The following is a 22864-nucleotide window of genomic DNA, read 5'->3' as shown; positions in this document are numbered from 1 at the left end:
GCTACCCTTTCCGCGATATACTACGTCAGTCCGGAGATATCGCAGATCCGCGCATCGTTTCCGCGGCACGGTTTCACCAAATGATCGGTCGATTTAAAGCAGAGGAAGTTATCTTACTGTTGTATATTAAGTAACAAAATTATTTATCACTTAATATAATATTTTAATATTTAATGTTTTTAAATATTTAAATATATTTTTTATTTATTACAATATTTAAATATTTTTCCTCGGTTCCTTCAATCAAAAGTATAAATGAATTAAAGCTTTCTCAAAGATTCTCTAACTTTTTAAAATGCTTAAGAGATAAATACTACGAGATATATCATCATATACTTCATGATATATAATAGAGAAACTCTCTCTCTATAAATCATCTAAAAAAAAAATTATTCAAGAAACTACCGGTCATAAAATAAGATCATTGACTGATAATGAGACAGAAGAACTTCAGACTTAATTTATCACAATCTCCGCGGATATGTAATAAATGCGAAGTGGAAAATTCGCGGAATGCGGCGAACGGAGGAAACAACATCGCGAAACGCAGTAAGTCGCGGTAGAATGCGACATTTATAGGCGAGCCGCGCTGTCGTCGGGCATGAGAGAATCTCGTACGAGAATATAGTCGTGCGAAATTTTTCAGCTGTCCGTCCGGCTGCTCCTGGCATGTTCGGTTATATACCGCGAAAGCTATATAACGTCTCCTTCGCCGCGCGCTCGTAAAAATCGCGTATTGTGTTTGGTTGCAAGCGGAAAGATGCGCTCGTCTCCGTCGGCATTGTCTTAGAATATCGTCCGCCGCATTCTTTTTATCTAGAAATATCCGCCGCAATCTGCGCCTGTAGTTGCGCTGCGAAACAACTACACAGAGAGATACAATAAATTGTGTATGTGTGTGTGACTAATGATTTATAGAAATTAATTCCATCATTAAAATTAATTACGCTTCTTTAAGATAAGTTGCGAGAAAAACGTTTATTAGATCCCCAGAAATAACTCTGTCCGCATCCGCGTACCACGAACGCGAATATATATATATATATATCTTTTTTCGATGATTTCGGAGCTGTAAAACGATCATTAGCCTAGATGGATAAAAATTTAGAACGTAGCGCAAAAAGCGACGGCTTTCCCACGTTTTAAAGCCCGTAAATCACGACGATAATCAGGCGCGCATTCCCATAACGCAGGACGGTCGCAATAACCATCTCTCGCGGAGGTTGATCACCCGCGGAGGGGAATTATTATAGGTAAATAACTATTTTCACCTCGGCGATGCGGCTACCGACACAGCCATGAAAAATCCCGATCACGCGCAATGAAAATTCCCAGCGCATTCCGTAACTTTGCACGCACGCACACAGACACGCACGCGATATCACCGTGCACGCATGTGCGTATAACGAGCGAGGCCATAACTAAAAGCGTGCATGATGAACCGCCGATCGCGTTTCGAGATTTATAGCGTCGCGAACGATCGGTGGTAGCGAATTGTGGAAAACGGATAAGAAGCTCTCTTTATGTTCATTTCTCTGTCCTTTTTTCATCTACTTTTTTCGAACAATTTAAAAACTTAAGATGATACATCCTATATTCGATATTTAAAAGAAGCTGTTTTATCTGACAATGAGCAATAGAAATAATATTCTAAAACATAATATAGAATCTAATTTAATAATCCTGATCGACTAATTTAACAGTTCTGATATTTCTCAGATAAATACAATATTAACCTAATTAACTATGTGAAAACATATCGCAGATTAATGTTTCGAAAGCAGGTCAACGTCACGCTAGATAGTCGAAAACTAATCATGGTGAATTCGAGGCGATGTTTGTAGCTATCACCTGTTTCTACACAAATACGAAACACGTGCATGACGCCACATGTAGTGAAGATACGAATGGAAATAGGGCGTGCAATCCGTCCGCCATGTCAACGTGCACGTGTTCACGTGTGAATACGTAATACCGTCAAAATTGAACATTCAACGTTCTATTTTTTTACTCTAATTATGATTAAAAGAATCAATCAAATTTCTCCAATGCAACATCGAATGTATATATTAAATCTAAATTTAATTTTTGTAACTCTCTATGATTAATTTTCTCAAATTCGTAAAAAAATATTAGTTAGGCCGCTGTTGCATTAAGTTCTTCAATAAAGAATATTTTCTTTCAAAAAAAGATAAATCTCATTATAAGCAATTTTACACGATATTTTTTTAGGAAAAAAGGGGTCAATCAATCATATATTTTATAGCTAGATTTTTTTTAGAAATTTGCAGAATACATTTCTTCTCGTTAAAAATGTCAAGATATTGATAAAATTTGTAAAAGAATATTTAAAATTAAAAGAATCGTCACACTCGTGCGTTATACTGTACATTATATATACAAATAAATAGAGAAACGTTCTTTTTATTTTAATTGTATGGCATATTAATAAATATCAGAATAGCGATTAAAATTCTCGCGTTCACTGTGTTGCAAATAAATTACTATGACGAAGTTTATCTTGACACGCGCACGAATATAGCTGATAATTTGTCTATTTGCATTATTCCAGTTAAATGCCATGCGTATATGGCATAGCGTGATAATTACATGTCGCGTTATTTCAATGCGCATTACTCATGCATACTCGCGGCCGTGAACGACACGCGCATAATTTAAATTCCGAGCTTTAAAGTTCTTTAATCCTTTCACTATCTAGAAACATGATTATCTACGCATCAACATACATCTCAGATCGAAATGCAATGATTTTTATAAAGAAAATATCAGTTATCATCAGTTTCTGATGATCGTATGTTGTGTTCACCGATATATGAAATGAATAAATCAAAATCGACAAAAAGATGCTTGATACATATGTTTAAATTTGAACAACAAAATCTATAACAAATTCCATTTCGCGTAATATAGTTCTTAATGTTATCTTTATTCGAAAGAAGCTTAGTGTTCGGAATTAAATTAAAATTAAGCATAAAGTAATGTACCTTTATATATTTGTATATATTTTCGTAATTCGATCAGCCGAAACTGCCACGCGAGAGAGAGAGAAAGAGAGAAAGAGACAAACGTATATAAACATTAAAAGAGAGAAGCAAACGTAAACATCAATATGTTGTCATCGCAAATCCGTCGATGCTCTCAATTGCTGCATTCCAAGCTGTCTTTCTTTCTATATGAATAGTTATTCTATTACAAGAAATATTTTATAGGATATAATTCTCTCTCTCTCTCTCTCTCTCTCGAGACTGAAAGGGTTTAGATTTTTTCGTGTGAGTCCGCCATGTCAACGTGCACGTGTTCACGTGTGAATACGTAATACCGTCAAAATTGAACATTCAACGTTCTATTTTTTTACTCTAATTATGATTAAAAGAATCAATCAAATTTCTCCAATGCAACATCGAATGTATATATTAAATCTAAATTTAATTTTTGTAACTCTCTATGATTAATTTTCTCAAATTCGTAAAAAAATATTAGTTAGGCCGCTGTTGCATTAAGTTCTTCAATAAAGAATATTTTCTTTCAAAAAAAGATAAATCTCATTATAAGCAATTTTACACGATATTTTTTTAGGAAAAAAGGGGTCAATCAATCATATATTTTATAGCTAGATTTTTTTTAGAAATTTGCAGAATACATTTCTTCTCGTTAAAAATGTCAAGATATTGATAAAATTTGTAAAAGAATATTTAAAATTAAAAGAATCGTCACACTCGTGCGTTATACTGTACATTATATATACAAATAAATAGAGAAACGTTCTTTTTATTTTAATTGTATGGCATATTAATAAATATCAGAATAGCGATTAAAATTCTCGCGTTCACTGTGTTGCAAATAAATTACTATGACGAAGTTTATCTTGACACGCGCACGAATATAGCTGATAATTTGTCTATTTGCATTATTCCAGTTAAATGCCATGCGTATATGGCATAGCGTGATAATTACATGTCGCGTTATTTCAATGCGCATTACTCATGCATACTCGCGGCCGTGAACGACACGCGCATAATTTAAATTCCGAGCTTTAAAGTTCTTTAATCCTTTCACTATCTAGAAACATGATTATCTACGCATCAACATACATCTCAGATCGAAATGCAATGATTTTTATAAAGAAAATATCAGTTATCATCAGTTTCTGATGATCGTATGTTGTGTTCACCGATATATGAAATGAATAAATCAAAATCGACAAAAAGATGCTTGATACATATGTTTAAATTTGAACAACAAAATCTATAACAAATTCCATTTCGCGTAATATAGTTCTTAATGTTATCTTTATTCGAAAGAAGCTTAGTGTTCGGAATTAAATTAAAATTAAGCATAAAGTAATGTACCTTTATATATTTGTATATATTTTCGTAATTCGATCAGCCGAAACTGCCACGCGAGAGAGAGAGAAAGAGAGAAAGAGACAAACGTATATAAACATTAAAAGAGAGAAGCAAACGTAAACATCAATATGTTGTCATCGCAAATCCGTCGATGCTCTCAATTGCTGCATTCCAAGCTGTCTTTCTTTCTATATGAATAGTTATTCTATTACAAGAAATATTTTATAGGATATAATTCTCTCTCTCTCTGTCTCTCTTTCTCTCGAGACTGAAAGGGTTTAGATTTTTTCGTGTGAAGTCTGCTTCGATACATCGAACGCTTGGCCGATCGAGCATCCCTGATGGTTAAAACGCAAAATCGACACTCACCGATAAATCCGCGGCGTTGCTCCCTTTCCCACGACGCCGCTGTCTTTCTTTTCCTCTCCTCAATCTCGACACAATCGAATCCGCGAACCCAGGTCGGCGACTGGCACGGGAGATCACTGTGCGGTGCGCACCGTTCGGTAGAGTAGAACAGTATATAATAATAATGCACTTTGTTCGCGCTCTCTCGAACGAACGATAGACGGGCAACGAACGACGGATGTCGTATACACTGTCACGATCACTTGTCGATTACCGAACGCGACGTTAATTTTTTTTTTTTGGATTCGAATGCCACGCGCACGTTCGCAGACACCTGTCGAACTCCGGCCGCGTGTTTACATCGCACGATAGAAAGGAAGGGAAAGGAAAGGAAGGGGGAGACGGGTGACGGCGAAGGGCAGAGTGCGCGAATACGTGACAAACCGTTACCGCTACACTTGTGCCGCCTCGGCGTCTCGCGAGCGAGTGCGAGTCGCGCGCGCTCACCGCGACATAGAATCTAGGGACGCCCCGGCGCGCCGGCGCGGGGCGGGGATGGGGAATAGTGCCATGCGCCGTGCCGCTCGTTTACCTGCGTCGGAGAACGGTACATCTTTTTCCATTTCGCTCTTCTCCCTCTGTACTCGCTTACCCTCTTCCTCCCTGAGGGTCCCCGCGAGTCTTCCGCGCCGTGGCTTTTCAAGGGAAATGCAAGGACGACTCTCTTCCGCGAGAAATGAGACTGATAAATGGCGGTCACGTCGCGCCCCGAAGAAGATTCGAACTAGACTGCCGCGCTTGAAGTCCGCGGCGTATTATAGAACATAGAACATTGAAAATTTAGATTGCGTATCGTACATTAGGACTTGACCAATTAGGACAAACCAATGCAATATTAGCCAATTAGCTAATGACCTGTCGATTTTTAGCCACGTAATATGAAGATGGCGTTATAAAAAAAAAACTAGAAATTGTTTTAAATAGTGCATGTTCATCTATATATTGTTATATATAATGACAATTGTATTAGCTATGCTGAAAATAAAAATATATAAATTAAAAAAAGAAAATATTCAATATTTGATACTAATATATATATACACACACATATATATTTAATACACAAATCTTTAATTTTGAAATTTTTATCCCATCTTTGCATATATTAAATAAAAAGGAAATGAATAAATCTTTGCTCCTTTTTCATTTAATGTCATTTTTTACCTACCAAAATTAACCCATTATCCAGTCCATATACATAATTGTCTATTTTACCTTATTTTTCAATTGCAATTGATATATTTCGCAGCAATATCTTTCCGTTCTTTGATAGATATTTTAATAATAACAAAGAAAAAAAAAATATATATATATATAGTATAAATCGTACGTCGCACGTATTGAGATAACAATACGGTACGAGAACGCATGTGGTTTCGCGCAAAACGTGCACTACCCAGACAAGAAGATTGTCCGCTTCAGATTTCGATGGACGATCATGAAATTACTGTGCCCCGGGCACCCCGTGCCCCGTTTTTTTGTCGGTGCACTTAGCCGGACTCAATCACGATCGGTCCAAACGACGGGAAACGATTCGGATGGACCACCGCGATACGAAAAGAGAAACAGCCGATTCAGCGATTATTAGGGCAGACGTACAAATATAAGAATAAAAAAAGCGAGGAGCAAGATTCAAATATTATCGGCAATAAGATACTGATACTGAAGTATAAAATCTGAAAATTGAAATAAAAAATAAATTGATAACAATTTAGTTTTTAAATTAAAGAGCCAATTCAAATCTCAATTATACTTGACAAAGATAGCTAATATCATGAATTTTTCGAAAAATTTGCGAAAGCTTATAAAATTTATATTTAATTCATAATTAGTTTTATATGTTCGTTAATTAAAGGATTATAATCGCGCATTACATTCATGTGTAATCATCAATAATCACGCTGGATATTAACGCGTGAAGACGCTGTTACAACAAGGCTGCGTCATCTGGCGTTGTGTAGCCTGAATTGCTTTGCTAAATCGGAAAATTATTACATTTTATTGCATTACCGTTGATCCTCGTTTTTCATTCTAATTCAATCGGAATTATGAAAGTAACTCATAAATAAATCATAAAGCAAATAAATAAATGCCATAAGTCTTATGATTATATAAACTTACGCAAAAAAAAAAAGATGTTTATTATATTCATTGTATTGCATCGTATATTGTGTCGAACGAACATACCTTTACGCGATAATGAATCAATAAACAAAAAAAGCAACGCATTGACACGCACAAAGCTCAAAATATTGAATTTTCAAAAGAAACGAAGTTATGATAAATAAGTAATTGCAATCATTTAAAATTTAAATGCAACGAAATTTCACAGTATGTGTAATAAAAAATAAACATAATAAAAAATGCGCGAATTCAAACGTATTACGTGAGATATTGCAATTTCCTTGAACAATATTATATCCACGTCTTATAATTCAAAATAAAAAACATTTCAGGAATTTATCTATTTATCTTTATTTATTTTTCTTGCTGAGTGCTCTTTTTTATTAAAATTATATTTTTTTAAATAATCATCTATTTTTTCTATACAGGATTGAGAGGGAAATCCAATTATAAACACTAGTTATAGTTATATGTATTCTATTATACAATTTTGCATATTTTTCAAGTTATAGAATATTCATTGGATGAAATATTACACTGAATAATGGACAATCTATATTTCATTTGTAATTTCACACACTATATACAAGCATCTATAACAAAAATTGTTAAATTACTTATGTGGTGGCCATATCCACTGGTTGGGTGGTGCATCTTGCATTAATTTTTCCCATGGTTTCCACACTAACATCTTTTCTGCCAGTGAAATCTCATTCTTTGCTTGTATTATAAGTTCCTCTACTTGTCCACAGCCTACCTTGTCTTCTATAGCTTGTATATCGACAGTCTGCAAAATATGATTAATCAACAACAATATATTATGTTACTTAAGAATGATTGTTGTTACTTTAATGAGCACTAGCATCACCTCTTTCACGATCTTCAATCTATTTCTGACAAGCTTCTCCGTCTCTTTCCGATAAGCATAATCCTTGGGAAACTTCTCTAACACTCGCAAAATTCTATTGTACAATGGAGTTAATTCTAAATGAGGCTTTGCGCAAACAGCCAATCCCTTTAGATGCGTAGACTGCAAACAAAAAACAATAATATTAATAAAAAATAAACTACTAAACTAATTTTGTAACAGTTATATATATCAGGATATCGTTAAATATGGTATAAATTCAAGTTATATGACAGATAAAATTCTAATCATATTCATTATTGAGTTTATAGATAAATTACCTTTTTGATCGCACTTGCCATTATCAGAGATATTACCTAACACTTTACGTATTTTAGAGATCTCCCTTTTCATACGCACCATCAGTTTCCTAACCTCAGAATATCAACTGATTGTCGTTAATCGTACACTCAGCGCCATCTAAGAAAGAAGGCTGTGCACTATTGTAGTGACATTCATAATTTAAAGAACATTTATGTTATTTTTCATAAAAAAACGATAATTTTTCCTATTTAAAAAATTCTCTTTGCAATTTTTAAATAAAAGTTTATTTGTACTTTATATATGAATATTTTAACATGACATAAATTTAAAAAATCTATGATTATGCAATTTACTTTCTCAAATCTATGGAATTGCGAAAACAATATTAAAGAAATCAAAATAAATTTAAAATAAATAGCAAAAGTCTGTTTATAAGTTACTTAATTAAACAATAAATCTTTAATAATCATTTCCAAATTATGATGAAAAACTGAACTATATAATTGTTCTTCCAAGGGCTATTTTTATTGTCTAATTTTAACTCTAACCTAAAGAAGTTTAGTTCGAGGCTTAATATGATGATGTGTCAAGCCTTCAACAGTCAACATCGAAAATTAAAGGGATTTTCTCAAATTTGTTATCATAAAATAAAAAAGCGAGTAATTTAAAGATAGAACGTTTATTTATTTTTTCCGCATATAGAAAGTTATGTTTATCGATTCGACTTGGCAACGCGCTCCAATTCGTCCTTCTTCTTAATCGCGTAAGAATTCGATGAACCTTTAGCGGCATTGATAAGTTCATCGGCTAAACATTCGCCAATCGTTTTGATGTTGCGGAATGCGGCTTCTCTCGCGCCAGTACATAGCAACCAAATGGCTTGATTAACGCGACGTAACGGAGATACGTCCACAGCTTGTCTCCTTACAGTACCAGCGCGTCCAATACGCGTAGAGTCTTCCCTTGGCCCAGAGTTGATAATGGCTGTGACAAGAACCTAAAACACAAGTATTCCAATTTGATGTATGATATTATTCAGTAGTATTATATAAAATAACTGTAAATATGAATTTTTTTTATAAAATGAAGAACAAGAAAATGGTAAAAAAGTAAGAAAAACAAATTTTTTATATAATAAAATTTCAAATCAAATTTTAAAACATATATAGAATTATATATACAGAATTATTCATATAAAAAAATATCAAATGTATATAAGCAAACTTTAAATATGTAATTATTCAACTCACTTGCAAAGGGTTCTCGCCAGTGAGAAGGTGAATGATTTCAAAGGCATGTTTAACAATTCGCACAGCCATTAATTTCTTTCCGTTGTTTCTGCCATGCATCATGAGAGAGTTTGTAAGACGTTCCACAATCGGACACTGAGCTTTTCGGAAACGTTTTGCTGCATAACGNGCTGAATGTGGAAGGTACTTTGCATTCTTCTCTTTGACGGCGATGTAATCCTGTAGAGACATGTCATTTACTTGTACATCGTCGCAATTCCAGCGTCCGAACAATTTGATCTCGGGTAGTTCGGCCGGCATGGCTACTGGTAATGTATTTGTGGTTGCCACCACCATATCGTCGAATGCTTCTTTGTCATCCATTGTTTATCTGTAAAACAAAAATACTTTCTCCAGAATGTCTCTCTACTCAAAATCTTGTAAAAAAATTCCCTGATCTTCCAGATATTTCAAATTCAAAATTCCAGATGAAGAGAATAAATATTTCAAAGATTGTGCAATTTTCTAAAATAAAATTAGTTATTGTGTTTTTTTATGCTTTTCACTTATACAAAGGAAAAACACAGCCATTCAAGCTTCAAGTGCTGGATTTGCAAATGTACTGAAAAAACTGAATAACTTTCGTAAGATAAACATTTTTAACTTGCATAACATCTTTATTTTTCATCACTAAAAATTACAATAAAAAATATGTACTATATGTTCAATATTTTGTTAAGATATTAAATATATAAACAGAGGATATATATTTTAAACACATAATTCATACACAACTTGGCTTATCGACAGATTGCCGACTGGTTCCACCACCATATCGTCGAATGCTTCTTTGTCATCCATTGTTTATCTGTAAAACAAAAATACTTTCTCCAGAATGTCTCTCTACTCAAAATCTTGTAAAAAAATTCCCTGATCTTCCAGATATTTCAAATTCAAAATTCCAGATGAAGAGAATAAATATTTCAAAGATTGTGCAATTTTCTAAAATAAAATTAGTTATTGTGTTTTTTTATGCTTTTCACTTATACAAAGGAAAAACACAGCCATTCAAGCTTCAAGTGCTGGATTTGCAAATGTACTGAAAAAACTGACTAACTTTCGTAAGATAAACATTTTTATTTTTTATCACTAAAAATTACAATAAAAAATATGTACTATATAAACAGAGTATATATATTTTAAACACATAATTCATACACAACTTGGCTTATCGACAGATTGCCGACTGGTTACAATATCAGAGCAAAATTAACAAAGAGAGAATTTCTCTAAAAATCCCCTGAGTCTCAATAAAATTCCAGAAAAATTTCCTGGTTTTTTCAGGTACAATGCATAATACAGCACAGCTTATATTATAGAATATTATGAGAAAATATGTTCATCGCAAATACAAAAATTAATGTATACAAATACATCTCAGGACATTTAATGTAACAAAAATAGAGATTTTTGGTAAATAATAAAGATAATCTAAATAAAATATATTGATAATCCGCTTATTAAGAAAGTATCATTAAGATATGTATTTATATTTTTGAGAGCGAGTGGTTGCTTTGTTTGAGATTAAGCGCCGGTATAATACTAAAATAGCGATAGATATGGCACGATATGATTTTCGTGTCGTGGCAAGTCGATCGTAGGCGAGATAATACGTTCTAGCTTAAATTTCTCAATGAAAGTCTGACGGGAACGAAATTGGTAAGACACATGTGGCCACGCGGTCACACGTGCCGCGTACATTTTTAGCGCGAAATCCCGCACGTGTTTTCGCACCTGCACAATCACTCACGATTCCTGGCTGCTTCCAATCACTCGACAACGCCGACTTGCACTTCCTTGGCACGAAACTCTCCCGGCGTAACGGCAATTCTTATTCTACGACTTACGTTCACGTCTTCGTCTGTGCAGGCGTGAACAGGAAAAGGCCATAACATCACGCGCGCCATCTACCCATGCTTGCCGGATTTCGAATACGTTAGTCAACGTCAACGTTCACGCGTAGAGACGAGAGTACGTCGAAACGATACGCCGTAACGATATATTTCGTACTTTCAATATTCGTGCGCGTGAATATAACGTGAATAATACGAATCTCTGAGATCAAAGTAATAGTGATACGAATAAATACTTGGAAAGTGTATGATTGCTGATTTGACTATAGAGTACCAGTTTTCCTTTTGTAGCCGCACAGTAATAATTTCTACATTCAAAATCAAGTAGGTAGTAATTTTACAAACTTTGCAGAAGAAAGGAGAAAGGTATAATAATCAGAAAAGATAGATTTGTAGTTTAGGGAAACCAACGTCGCGATAGGTCGTCAACCGGTCTTTCTTAGATAGATCATCCGCGAAAACGTATAGATATCTTGTAAGTTACAACGATGCATTTTTATCATAATACAGATAGTAAAACCATTTTTATGAAACAATTTATTGAAGTTACATAAAAAACGGGGGATGATAAAAGTTTTGTGTTTTCCGAAAAAGTACGCGAGTGCATATTGTGTATGTGAGTGACATTATCGACAGAGGAAGGAGTTGTGAACAATATTCGAGGACTTCTCAGCTGATGTCGCCACTGGTATGTTTTCTGAATCATCGAAACTGCGTCGCAAAGGTCAGTCCTCGATTTTCTTACGATTCTCTTTATTATAATATTATTATATTATAATATTTTTATTAATTACGTACACCTAAATAGATTCTAGTTATTATATATCGTTGATATATAAAGAGAAAGAATTGAAATATTTTCACAATAGAGGAAATGAGATATATATGCATGCATATCAAAGTTGAAAAAGAGCTTGCACAGCGTATCCTAAATTGCAAAATTTCAAATTGCATTTTTCGGCAAAGCCATTATCAAGATCGTTATTTTTTAGAGACAATCGAAGTAAATCTAGATAACAGATAGTCGAAAAAGAAGGAAATTTATTCCTAAATTATAAATCGGTTAATCCCTTGATAATCTGGGTCAATATGTAAAACCGCCGTATTCATGGTGGCATATATTCGAAACAATCACGGCCGTAATAATCTGTTATTTCGTAAGGCAGTCCCTGTCGTCGACAACGGCCCGTAGAAAGCGGGTACACAGAGGGTCATGGCGAGTGAATAGGGTTGAAATCGTGCTCGCCGAGCGAGCATAGGGCAGAGAGAAATAGAGAGAGAGAGAGAGAGAGAGAAAGAGAATGAGTGAGCAAGAGAGGAGGCGGGGGAAGGCAAAGGATGAGAGGGCTCAAGGGGACGGTCGGGCGAGCAACCGTACGGTATGAGAAATTTACGATCCACCGTCCGGATTGCTAACCCATCTCGGGTTCCACTTTATTACTTTAAGTAAGATCCGACGTGAAGGCAGTAAAACTCGTATATGAGCGAATCGCCGCCGACGAGCTTCGACGCGCGTAAATATCTAATAGTCCACGTTGGCGGCGTCTGTGTATCGCGAAAAACGCGAAAATCATCGTCGTCGTCTATAAACATCCCCGTGATTCGGAAATCGTTTCCGGAAATCGCTTCTGGCTATACGTTGCGTCATATGCATGCGAGACTGGTTAGATACTAAAATAAATACTCTCTGTCTTGCTATTTGTAATTTTCAAAATTTGCAAAATTGTTTAAACAAGTATCTCTAAAATCTTGTGTCCGATCATTGTATCATAATCGAGTGCTTAATAGATAATAATTATTATTGAATAAATATAAATCGCGTAGAAAATATTTGGATGCATAATCTAGCGTCTACTGGAACAATAAATAATCATTAGTACTGAATATATAAATTGTGTAGAAGATGTTCGGATAAAAACGTTAAATTTCTTAACAATTTGAGAAAATGAAAAATTAACGTGAGAAATTGTAAAAATAAAATTATTAAAACTATCATATAAAGAATCTTGATACCTATACGAGTCGTGTAATTATTTCAGAATCAATTAATTATTGCATTTAATAAATAAAATAACGATACGAAAAAGTAATGATACAAGAGAACATATCTAGATAGTCTCGCGGTAAATCTTATGGAAATGAATTCAGCAATGTAAAACGTTTCGTTATAAAACGCATTTGTCCGATCCCTAACTCCCATTTATAACGAGGGTCTTCTGTGTCTCCGCTAATTGGAAACTTCGCTTCTATGGACAGACTACGACGAGGATGACGACGACGACGAGGATGACGACGACGACGAGGATGACGACGACGAGCGTCTTTATCGTCGAAAAAGCGGTCGCAGTGAAAGAGCTCGCGGAACGCGAAAAAAATTGCGATAGCTAGCTATCCCTGTCGACGAACAGCTATGCTGCAGGCGCGGTCCATTTCGCCCCCGTTCTCTCGCCCCATTGTCTTCTTCATTACGTAGGTATCCCGCGCGAATATAAACGCAATTAAGCGCGTCGCGTCATCGTTAAAGCCCCGTAATTGCATTCGCGTAAAAGCAATTACGACTTCACCGACGGCGATGAGTCGACCGCTTCTCTTCCTCTCTCTCTCTCTCTCCCTCTCTCTTTCTCTCTCTCTCTCTCTCTCTCTCTTTGGCGCACCATTAGCATAAATAGTTTATAAACCAACGTACGGCACTTTATGCACGACATCATCGTGCTCGCTACGCGACCGGTATTCTCTCTAACGAGGCGAGAAGGATACATCTATCGAATTTTGCCAATAACGTACCCTCAGATTTTGGAATTGCGAAATAGATCGGCCATGTTACTCTTTAATTTCATTGTTGAATATCATGCGGATTTCTCCCGCAATTATCTTTTCAATAGATCAAAACAAAAAAAAAATTAATAAAGACAATTTTTAACAATTTAACAATATTTACTACATTATTTTACTACATTATCGACTCTTTAACGATATAATAGATGAATGTAAGAATTAAAAATAGATTCTTTTCATAATGATGAAAAGAATTCATTAAAATTGTGACTAAATTTACTGGCCTTCTATTATTAAATCTAACTTATACACGTTTACTGCATTATGTTTCGGATTAACTCCTGACAAAATTAGCCAACAAAGGATTGCGTCTCAGAATTCACAGGTTTGTTGGTCAATAAAGCCAAACCGACACTTGCTGGCTTTTCAACGAGAAACCCGTTTACATCGCCGACAACGCAGTTGTCTACGAGAAAATCGTCGGCGTAAACGCGTCTTAAGAATGTCCCCACCGGGTGGCATTATTGCACTGTACTCTATAAGCGTCTGCCGCTTCTTCCTCCTAGTCGATCCTACGTTTTCTCTCATTCTGCCATACTATTCTTATTCTCTCTCTTCTTTCTCAATTCGTTGTTCTCCCTTCATCGGCAGGGGGTGAAGCGGCGAATCCCGCGCCGAGGAACCCTGCTGAGGCGAGTTACGTTATATTCTGCGGCTCGTAGCCTCATATCGTATTATTGTCATGTTCCCTCGACACGAGGGGAGCATGAGCAAGGGGGAGAGAGTGAACGAGTGAGAGAAAGGGAGAATACGAAGAGAGCAGAACAAACGACAGAAAAGAGCTTCTAACACACCATCCGTTGTATTCGCTGGTGTTGGTGCCTGCACGTGCATCATGAAACCGCTCGCTCGTGCGAGATAAATCGAAATACATCCTCGAGATCTCGCATACGCTGTTATTTCCCGGTAGCTCTTCGTGCGCTCGTAGGTTCCTTCTTCCAATCCCGAGCAGAGAGATGTTACACATAACACACACACACACACACACACACACACGTGTACACCTCACTTGTCGCCGTTGTAATGGAACAATCTTTCCGCCACAGTTCGCTCTCCGCTCGACAGCGCGTCGCGGTAAATAGCGCGCATGCATCCGAGATGCATTCGTTTCGCGACACGCAGCGATTTTTTATTTTTCTCGTCGACTCAATAGCTCGGATCGAGAAGATAACCGACGAAACGCAAGCTGATCTTCAAATAAATATAACATTTAAAAGTCAAGACAAAAGCTTCTAAATCAATAAATAAATCATATCTGTCTTTATCATATATGCTACACGCACACACGCAAGAATGCAATTAAAATAATTAAGATTATTGGAATCAAACTTTCGAGGACTTAAAAGAGATTTATCTCTAAAAAAATTTAGCTAACTAATATTATATACTGCGCATAAATCTTAAAGAGTCTTAATGATGATGCTGCAAGCAAGAGCTCTCGCCGTTTACATTGGCAATAAACGCCTAAAGCCGTTCGCGGATTGTCCATTTCCGATTGCGTTAGTCGGGAGCTTAATACTACGCGATAATTATGTTTCCTGGCAATACTCATTCGCGATAATTTCACCCATTCAGCATCAACGTCGATCCCTCGGTCTTACGCGCGTCGCGACATGTAACGCCTAATTGGCTAATTATCTTCCTCGTCGAGTCTCCTCTGTCCGAGGCGAAAAGGTTAATTATCGTGACAAGAGATCGAGGCATCGATTATGCGCGCAGGACAGGCTAAATGAATTAGCACTTTGAAACGTCGTGGATTATGGCTCGATCGAGCGCATCATAAGGATAGGATCTTTAAAATTCCCGATCATCGCATGATATCGTGATTCGGGCTCATCGCATCCACGATCATCGAAATTTCTCGCACTATTAAAAAATGTGCTTAACATATATCGCAAGTTTTTTTCCTTGAAACCTCTTACAAAGTCTTAACTTATCTCGCTGACAATTGTTTCTTATTTTGTTTGAAGAAACAGCTGTTATTTATTAAGTTGACATAAAACGAATACTTGAAGTAATTTTATCAATTTAATAAATTTTTTGTAAGAATCAGTTATTTCCAAGTTATGTGTCAAGGTATATAACTTCTCTATTTTAATTTTTCTTTCGCATCGAAAAAAACTTTACCTTGCAAAGAGAACGGAGATAACTATATTTTCCATCTCGATTCGATCGCGAAACCGACAGTGCGAAGAATACATCTCGTGGCGAGCCGGAGAAACTCTCGTGCGGTAAATCAGGGATATTTATCGTCTAATTCGGCGGAAAGCTCCGCCAGCCGAATTTGTCCCCCGGATGCCTGCTCGATGCCTTTCATGCACTCCCTCCCCCTTTTCGCCTCACCCCCGAAACTCGCAGCTGGAGGGTCAGAAAGGCGAACTTATTTCCATTAGCCGAAAGGGGCGCGTGTATTCTCAAACGTCGCTGCCTCCAGCAGCAGCAGGCGATGGTGGTCGCCCCAACCCCTGCTTTCGTCGCTGCTTTTTCACTCTTTACCCCTTTGATTCTTTATCTTTCTCTTTTTTCTCTTCCTTTCTCTCTCCTTCTTTCTCTCCTTCGCTCCTTTTCTTCTCTCTCTCTCTCTTTGCTTGCCCGCCTTTCCGACAGCCTTTCTAACCGCACCAGGTCCGGTGATTATTTTTCATTTGCTCGTTTTTATCTTCTTTAGACTCTTTAGCGGCGCATTACGAGGGAAGCGCTGAAACGAGGAGCTTGCTCTTCATTGCTCTTATTCGCGTATAGTGGCGAGACTTTACTCATGCTTCGTGCACAACGTGTGTATTTATCGTACGTTTATTTATCACTTCGAAAGATTAATGAACGCTCAGAGTTCTCCTATAGAATTAAAAATTAAAAGATGCCGTTAATTACTCTAAACGATACATTATATATATAAATTTTTATGAAATTTTTAACGATTGTGAGTAAAATTAAAGTTTGAGAAAAATATCACGTAATATAGTCATGCGAAGAATCGTCAGATGATACCGCAAATTATTTTAGACGCGCGAGCTATTTATTGTAGCGTTACATGTTTTAAACCCAATTAAAGACTTATAATTCGATATGTCAACGAAGTCGTACACGAGTAAGCTTGCATCCTGTGAAGTGTCGCGTTACAAACGCGTCGATATAAAATGCTACCTAGGGATTTCGTACTTTGCCGCGAATGCATAAAAAGCGACAGCACGATTTTCTAGATCGGCTTAAAGTTAAACTTCGCCTGGCTTCGACTAAACACTTGTCAAGAATAGTAGCGTCGCAGACTTCCAAGGCCGGTAGAAAGTTGAATTTTCACTTTTTATAAAAGTAAACATCTGTGTGCCGACATTTGAGCATGTCCATTTTATACATCGTGATACAGAAATATTGGTTTTAATTTTATTAACACTTACAGATCACGTAAATCTCTCATCGATCATGTAAATTTCTCTTAAAAATAAAGAGCCGAAAGAAAACAAAAATGTTTATTGAAATGTAGTGATTACGTGACATTTCCAATGGAATAAAATATTTCCTTTTAAAAGGATGAAAAATTCAAGATATTTATGAAAAGAAGATTGAATAAATTACAAAATCGAATCGCGCGCGATAGATGAAGGTGAAATGATTGGATGATGAAGTCCTTGTACAGGGCTCGCCCCGACTCGCGGTATTAAATCTCGCAAAACAAAGACTCCTCGGCCATGTGAGCTTTATAGGTATATGTGGCAGAAAGAGTCGTCGAGAACAGAAGCAAGCGAGAAGAAGACGCGAGAATGCGGGACGAGGCGAAGGAAGGGACGACGAGGAAAGTCAAAGGGTGGTCGAAGAGAGCGGAAGGGAGTGCAGGGTGTTCGCTACCTGACAAGTCCTTTCCTTTGTCCTTAGGCCCCCTTCTTTCTCTCTTGCGTCTGATTCTCTTTTTTTCTTCTTCCAAGGTGAACGGCGGCATCTGTCCGTCCTTCTTTTCGTTGATCGACCGTCTTGCGTTCCTCAGCCAATCCTCCCGTCGTTCTTTTCTCTCCATTTCTTATCGCAGTTTCTTGGTCTATGCTGCTCTTTCTATCCTTTTTTGTACTTACTTTTCTCGATTGCTATCCGTGAAAATTGTTACTGTTTCATTATCCCCGATAGTAGCAATTTGCGATCCGAGCTTCGGTTGAATTCTTCGATGCATTCCCTTCCTCGTTGCTATATTTTCTTTTTCTTCTCTCTTGTCACGTCTCTCTCTCTCTCTCTCTCTCTCTCTCTCTTTCTCTCTTTCTCTCTCTCTCTTTCTTATTACTTCTTGAACCCTGTGTTCCTTTCTAGCTGTCTGTCTTCCCATATGACGTTAATAGGTATGACTAATATACGATCCTGTATTAGATCCTTATTAGAAGTAACTTGAATGTTTAAAGTTCCTTGATAGATGATTCTACTTCAATCATATTCTGAAATTCCATGCCTCTTCCTTGTATGTGCATAATTATAATAATTTATAATGTAGAAGATTAAAGAGATTTATTAAAGAGAATTCGGTCATGCGTGAAGAAAATTTATAGAAAAACATATTAAAATTAATTTTTGTTAATATTTTAATAAATAATTGTATAAAAAAATTGTAGACTACTTGATATATTTTCATACTATTAGAATTATTTTGAATTATGCTCGAAAATCTTTACGTATTTTCATCTGCATCGTTTAATTTATGTACTTTGTAAACTATCTTGACAGAACATATCCCGCGGAAAATGAATAGAATCCTATTTCCCTCTACATTATTTTTTATTTTTTCTGCGAGTCATTACGCAATTTTCAAATAGTTTGCCTAATTTTCTCTTACTCGCTTAAGACAGAATCTTCCTCTTTTATATTTTATTCTATTATAACATATATCTCTCTTTCTCTTTTTCTCTCTTTTTCTATCTTTTCAACATCTTGTCTCATGTTTTTCGTGTTTGCTACCAATGTCGGAAGATTCTGTCGACTGGCTTTTTTAATCTCAACCAAACTAACGCTTGCTCCGAATCTGGCCCTTCTTTCTCTCTTTTTCTCGATCCCTGAAATTTTTTTGCACATAGCACGACTCGGCTTATCTATTCGGGCCTTAATACTTTTAGATGAAGATTATCCTCCGGATAAATGAGACAAAACTGCCTGAGATAGATGTCATTCGCTTTAATCGGTAGAAAAACTGCGCGAGAACGAGCGACGACGGATTTCCGTGTGTGATTTGCCAATTCGCATTTAATTTTTAATTACTTGAAGCGCAATAAAGATTGCCGCTGATCAGAAATATTCCAATCAGCGCGATTAGTTTCGCGCTTTCTTTTCGCATGATTTGTTCCTGTTCTTAGTTGCCGAGATTCGAATCATCTTTTAATGTGAAAGCACGAGTAAGATTATTTTAGTGTAAACGATATTATAATGTAAACGATAATTAAAAATGAACAAATAGACAAGAATTGAAAAAAATTATTTTTTTTCATAATGAAATACGTTTGTTAATGTCATTATATAACAAAAATTTGCAGATTGCAATCAAAAAATTATATATTTACTGCTATATTCAAAGCAAATGGCAAATAAGCGAGAAATAATAAATTGATATTTTTAATATGCAACCATAAAAACTAGGCAATTTTCTAGTAAAAATACTACTATCATTGAATCATATCTTTACCATTTACGAACGGCGGTTTCTTCTGAGAAAACTTACCGCGGTAGCCGCTGTTTCCTGTTTCCGGAATTGGACAGCATTCTGCATTTGTCGATCTGGTCGTCTGCATTCCTTCTTATTGTGGGAAAAAATAAAGCCAAGTTCTTCGAGAAAAGGCAAAGTGCCAAAGCGAGATCTCAGTGATTCCAGCTGAAATCATTCATTAATCTGGAAAAGTACCAAAATGATAATTCAACGATATTCTCCGGGCAACCTTTTGCATGTTAATATCGTAAGTTTATATAACCAACATAATATTACCAATTGAATGCAGAAGAACAAAGAAACTAGAAAACAAAAATATATTTATATATTGTATTGAAGAAATGATCTTCATATATATAAAACATATGCTAAAACATGCTACTCCGAATCTTTAAACATATCGGTCATAAAAGTATTCAAGATCTCCAATAGATAGTGTTTATATACGATGGCGTAATAATCTTCAAGAAAGTTAGAGCAATTTTATAGATAATATCGATATAATCATCCATTCAATCTTAATTCAGGAGTGTCGGGGCTTTGTCTCGATAAAGGGCTGAGTGTATCGAAGTTGATGGCGAGGATGGCGGCCAGCGGGTCGTTGTCGACACTCAGCCGCGTCACTTGATACGCGGGCCCTCGTCTCCTGTCACATTAGAGTGACAAATATCTATTTCGAGGATCGTATGTCGTCGTATCCACTAAACAACTCGTACACATCGAACTTCTGGCCCTTCCATGCTCTCGCTTTTTCTCTCTTTCATCTCCGTCCTTCTCGCGCCGCCTTTAAATCCTTCCTTACAGTTTTCGAGGCTATCGTTCTCGCTCTCGACCCGCTGGAAACCCCAACAGAATTTCGTGCGAGATGCTCCGTGAGATTGAAGCGTACAGGAGGAAGCCGAAGAGTATCGCTCCGTCCTTCTTCGTCTTGATGATAGCGTCGTAGAAAGAGGAAGCGCGCTTTCGACATTGGGGTGTTTCCTAGCAACCTATCAAACCGCCGGAGGGTAGTCGTTCAGTGATGTAACCGCAAACCTCAATGCCCGATGCAATTTTTCCAGCAGACTCTAAAATGCATTTCGCGCGCTCATCGTCGATATCAAATTTTATCTATGAAATTTCTCTTCAAAATTTATCGAACTGTCTATAATAATATCGTATAAACTTATATCATTAAAAAGTACTTTTAAGGTTATTCATTATCTAACAAAGTAATTGACAAAATAGTCATTTAGGCGAATAATCAATAATTCAATTTTAATGGATGCAAAGTTTTTCTTCTTATTATTATTATTCCTTTTCTTCTAGACACTAAAGAGCTCTAAAATACTTTTTATTTTATTGGAAAATTAATCCTGTTAAGTAGTGCTTCATGGCTTTTACTATAATTAAACTCAAGTCTAGAGTTTTTAACGATCCGTAAGCATATAATTAATGATTTAGTTATTCATATGCATCCGATAATTATCACGGAGAGGAAACTCACTATTGAACGTTATAAAGTTTACACGGTCAAGCATTGTATACAATCTCCACAGCTGACCGCGCGCATACTTCACGATATTAACTTATTTAATCGTTTAATTATATTTTCACATTCCGCGGGAGAAAAACGTTAAATAATAATTAAACTGCATATGGAAACTTTGTATTTGTAAAAGTCGATATTATTGAAAATCATTTTTGAGGCAACGAGCTCTCTCTCTCTTTCTCTCCCTCCCTCCTTTTTCTATTCCTGTCTCTATCATGTTTGCGGATGTAAACACACAAAGCATTCGTTCGATTTTCAGGGAGGGAAACAAATTAATTCCGAATCGTGAAAGGAACACGCGGCGGCCCAACAATGTTACGGACACGGAATTCAGTACTGCGGAGTACCAATTATCGCAATAATTAGCAACAAAGCCTCTGCTACGTGGTTATGCTAATGACCGACGCGATCATAATGAATCAGCGATGAACACGCCACGGCGCGCACGCAATTCGATTACGGATGATGAAATTTAATTATATGTCGATACTCGATATTTTCTCTTGTTGCGCGATGTAGTATCGGGAATAACCGAGGAAAAAAGTTTCTACAACCATCAATTTCTGAAAATTAATGTGAATAATTATATACATACAGACATATATACAAAATTGTGCGTAAATACATTTACACATGACAACGATATACGTCGTTCATCTCAATCCCTATTACATCGAGATCTAATCTAATGTTTAATAACTCGGTAATCAAGCCTCTCTCGGTCACGTTAACCAATTACGCGTTTACTCGACTTACGACATCCCCTTGACGCGTATAAAACGCGATCGTTCGCTCGGCGAATTTCCGCAACGAGGAAAAGAAGGTGGGCGCACGAAGGTGACAAAGAGTGAAAGGGATTGAACGGACAAGATGAGGGAGAGAGAAGGAGATTATTCGTGAATTCTCCATGACGGGAAATCCTCTCTTCCGTTCAGTCGCGCTCCGCGATGTCGCTCTTCGATAATAATACGTTATCCGAGCACAGAGAAGAGACGGTAAGTACATACAACCACCTAAGAGTAACGGCTATATTGAATTTCTGTCTGCGTAACAACCCCGCCAGGCTTTTAGCGGCGGCGGCGGCGGGAGGTGGAAAAGAGAAGGAGAAGGAGAAGGATGGAGAGAACGGAGGATGCGCGGAGGATGGCAGGACGGTGGAGGAGGGTCGACTTCATTTCCGAGATCCTTGCAGTGGATATATAGTAATACCAAGAGATGTATATAGAGAAAGACAGAGAAAGAGAGAAAGAGAGAGAGAGAGAGAGAGGAGGAGAGAAAGAGAGAAGGTGAATGAGAAGAACCAGGAGAAACACGAGGAACTCGACGAAGATACCAGATATACGAGAGAGGAAAAGGGACGAGCACATTGGCGTAACTAATGGCCCCGCAAACCCCGCATCATAATTCCTGAGATCAAACAGAAAAAAAACTGAGGAAAGAGAGAGAAAAAAGTAGAAGGAAAACTGAAGAAAGAAATTAAGAGTGAATAAAAATAAGAATGAGAATAAAAGAAAGAAAAAAAGAAGGAATAGAAACAAGGAAAAGAAGAAAAGAAAGAAAGCGGATTGAATTGTGTCGACTGCAGTCTTACGTCATTTTTTTTTTTTTTTTTTTT

General features: G+C 36.5%; 3 protein-coding genes across 5 annotated transcripts in view; all 3 read right to left on the bottom strand.

Moving 5' to 3' along the window:
- The window catches only part of LOC115243650 (DNA mismatch repair protein Msh3-like), a 76750-nt gene extending 71041 nt beyond the window's left edge, over nucleotides 1–5709 (bottom strand). Inside the window, exon 1 of the mRNA XM_029820792.1 lies at nucleotides 4737–5709. The gene's annotated coding sequence lies outside the window, so the exon portion shown is untranslated. The remainder of the gene's footprint in view (nucleotides 1–4736) is intronic.
- A 1646-nt stretch (nucleotides 5710–7355) lies between these two features.
- Nucleotides 7356–8237, bottom strand: LOC115243641 (NADH dehydrogenase [ubiquinone] 1 alpha subcomplex subunit 5). Its single transcript, XM_029820783.1, has 3 exons — nucleotides 8088–8237; nucleotides 7768–7929; nucleotides 7356–7686 (listed from the first exon to the last, which is right to left on the bottom strand). Exons 1-3 carry the CDS (start codon nucleotides 8106–8108, stop codon nucleotides 7513–7515), a joined length of 357 nt encoding a protein of 118 aa, XP_029676643.1. The 5' UTR covers nucleotides 8109–8237; the 3' UTR covers nucleotides 7356–7512.
- Nucleotides 8238–8733: 496 nt separating this feature from the next.
- LOC115243559 (40S ribosomal protein S5) lies at nucleotides 8734–11285 on the bottom strand. 3 transcript variants are annotated; one of them, XM_029820670.1, is made up of 4 exons: nucleotides 11094–11237; nucleotides 10131–10167; nucleotides 9321–9653; nucleotides 8734–9067 (listed from the first exon to the last, which is right to left on the bottom strand). In XM_029820670.1, exons 2-4 carry the CDS (start codon nucleotides 10158–10160, stop codon nucleotides 8783–8785), a joined length of 648 nt encoding a protein of 215 aa, XP_029676530.1. In that variant the 5' UTR covers nucleotides 10161–10167; nucleotides 11094–11237; the 3' UTR covers nucleotides 8734–8782. The 3 variants fall into 3 exon arrangements, with proteins under 3 accessions (XP_029676530.1, XP_029676529.1, XP_029676528.1); XM_029820669.1 differs by lacking the exon at nucleotides 10131–10167 and having other exon boundaries at nucleotides 9321–9690; nucleotides 11207–11285; XM_029820668.1 differs by lacking the exon at nucleotides 10131–10167 and having other exon boundaries at nucleotides 9321–9690; nucleotides 11094–11275.
- Nucleotides 11286–22864: the final 11579 nt, after the last annotated feature.

The sequence above is a fragment of the Formica exsecta genome, unplaced genomic scaffold (assembly GCF_003651465.1).
Source record: "Formica exsecta isolate Colony F162 unplaced genomic scaffold, ASM365146v1 scaffold72, whole genome shotgun sequence".
NCBI lineage: Eukaryota > Metazoa > Arthropoda > Insecta > Hymenoptera > Formicidae > Formica > Formica exsecta.
This window is presented reverse-complemented; position numbering and strand designations above follow the sequence as displayed.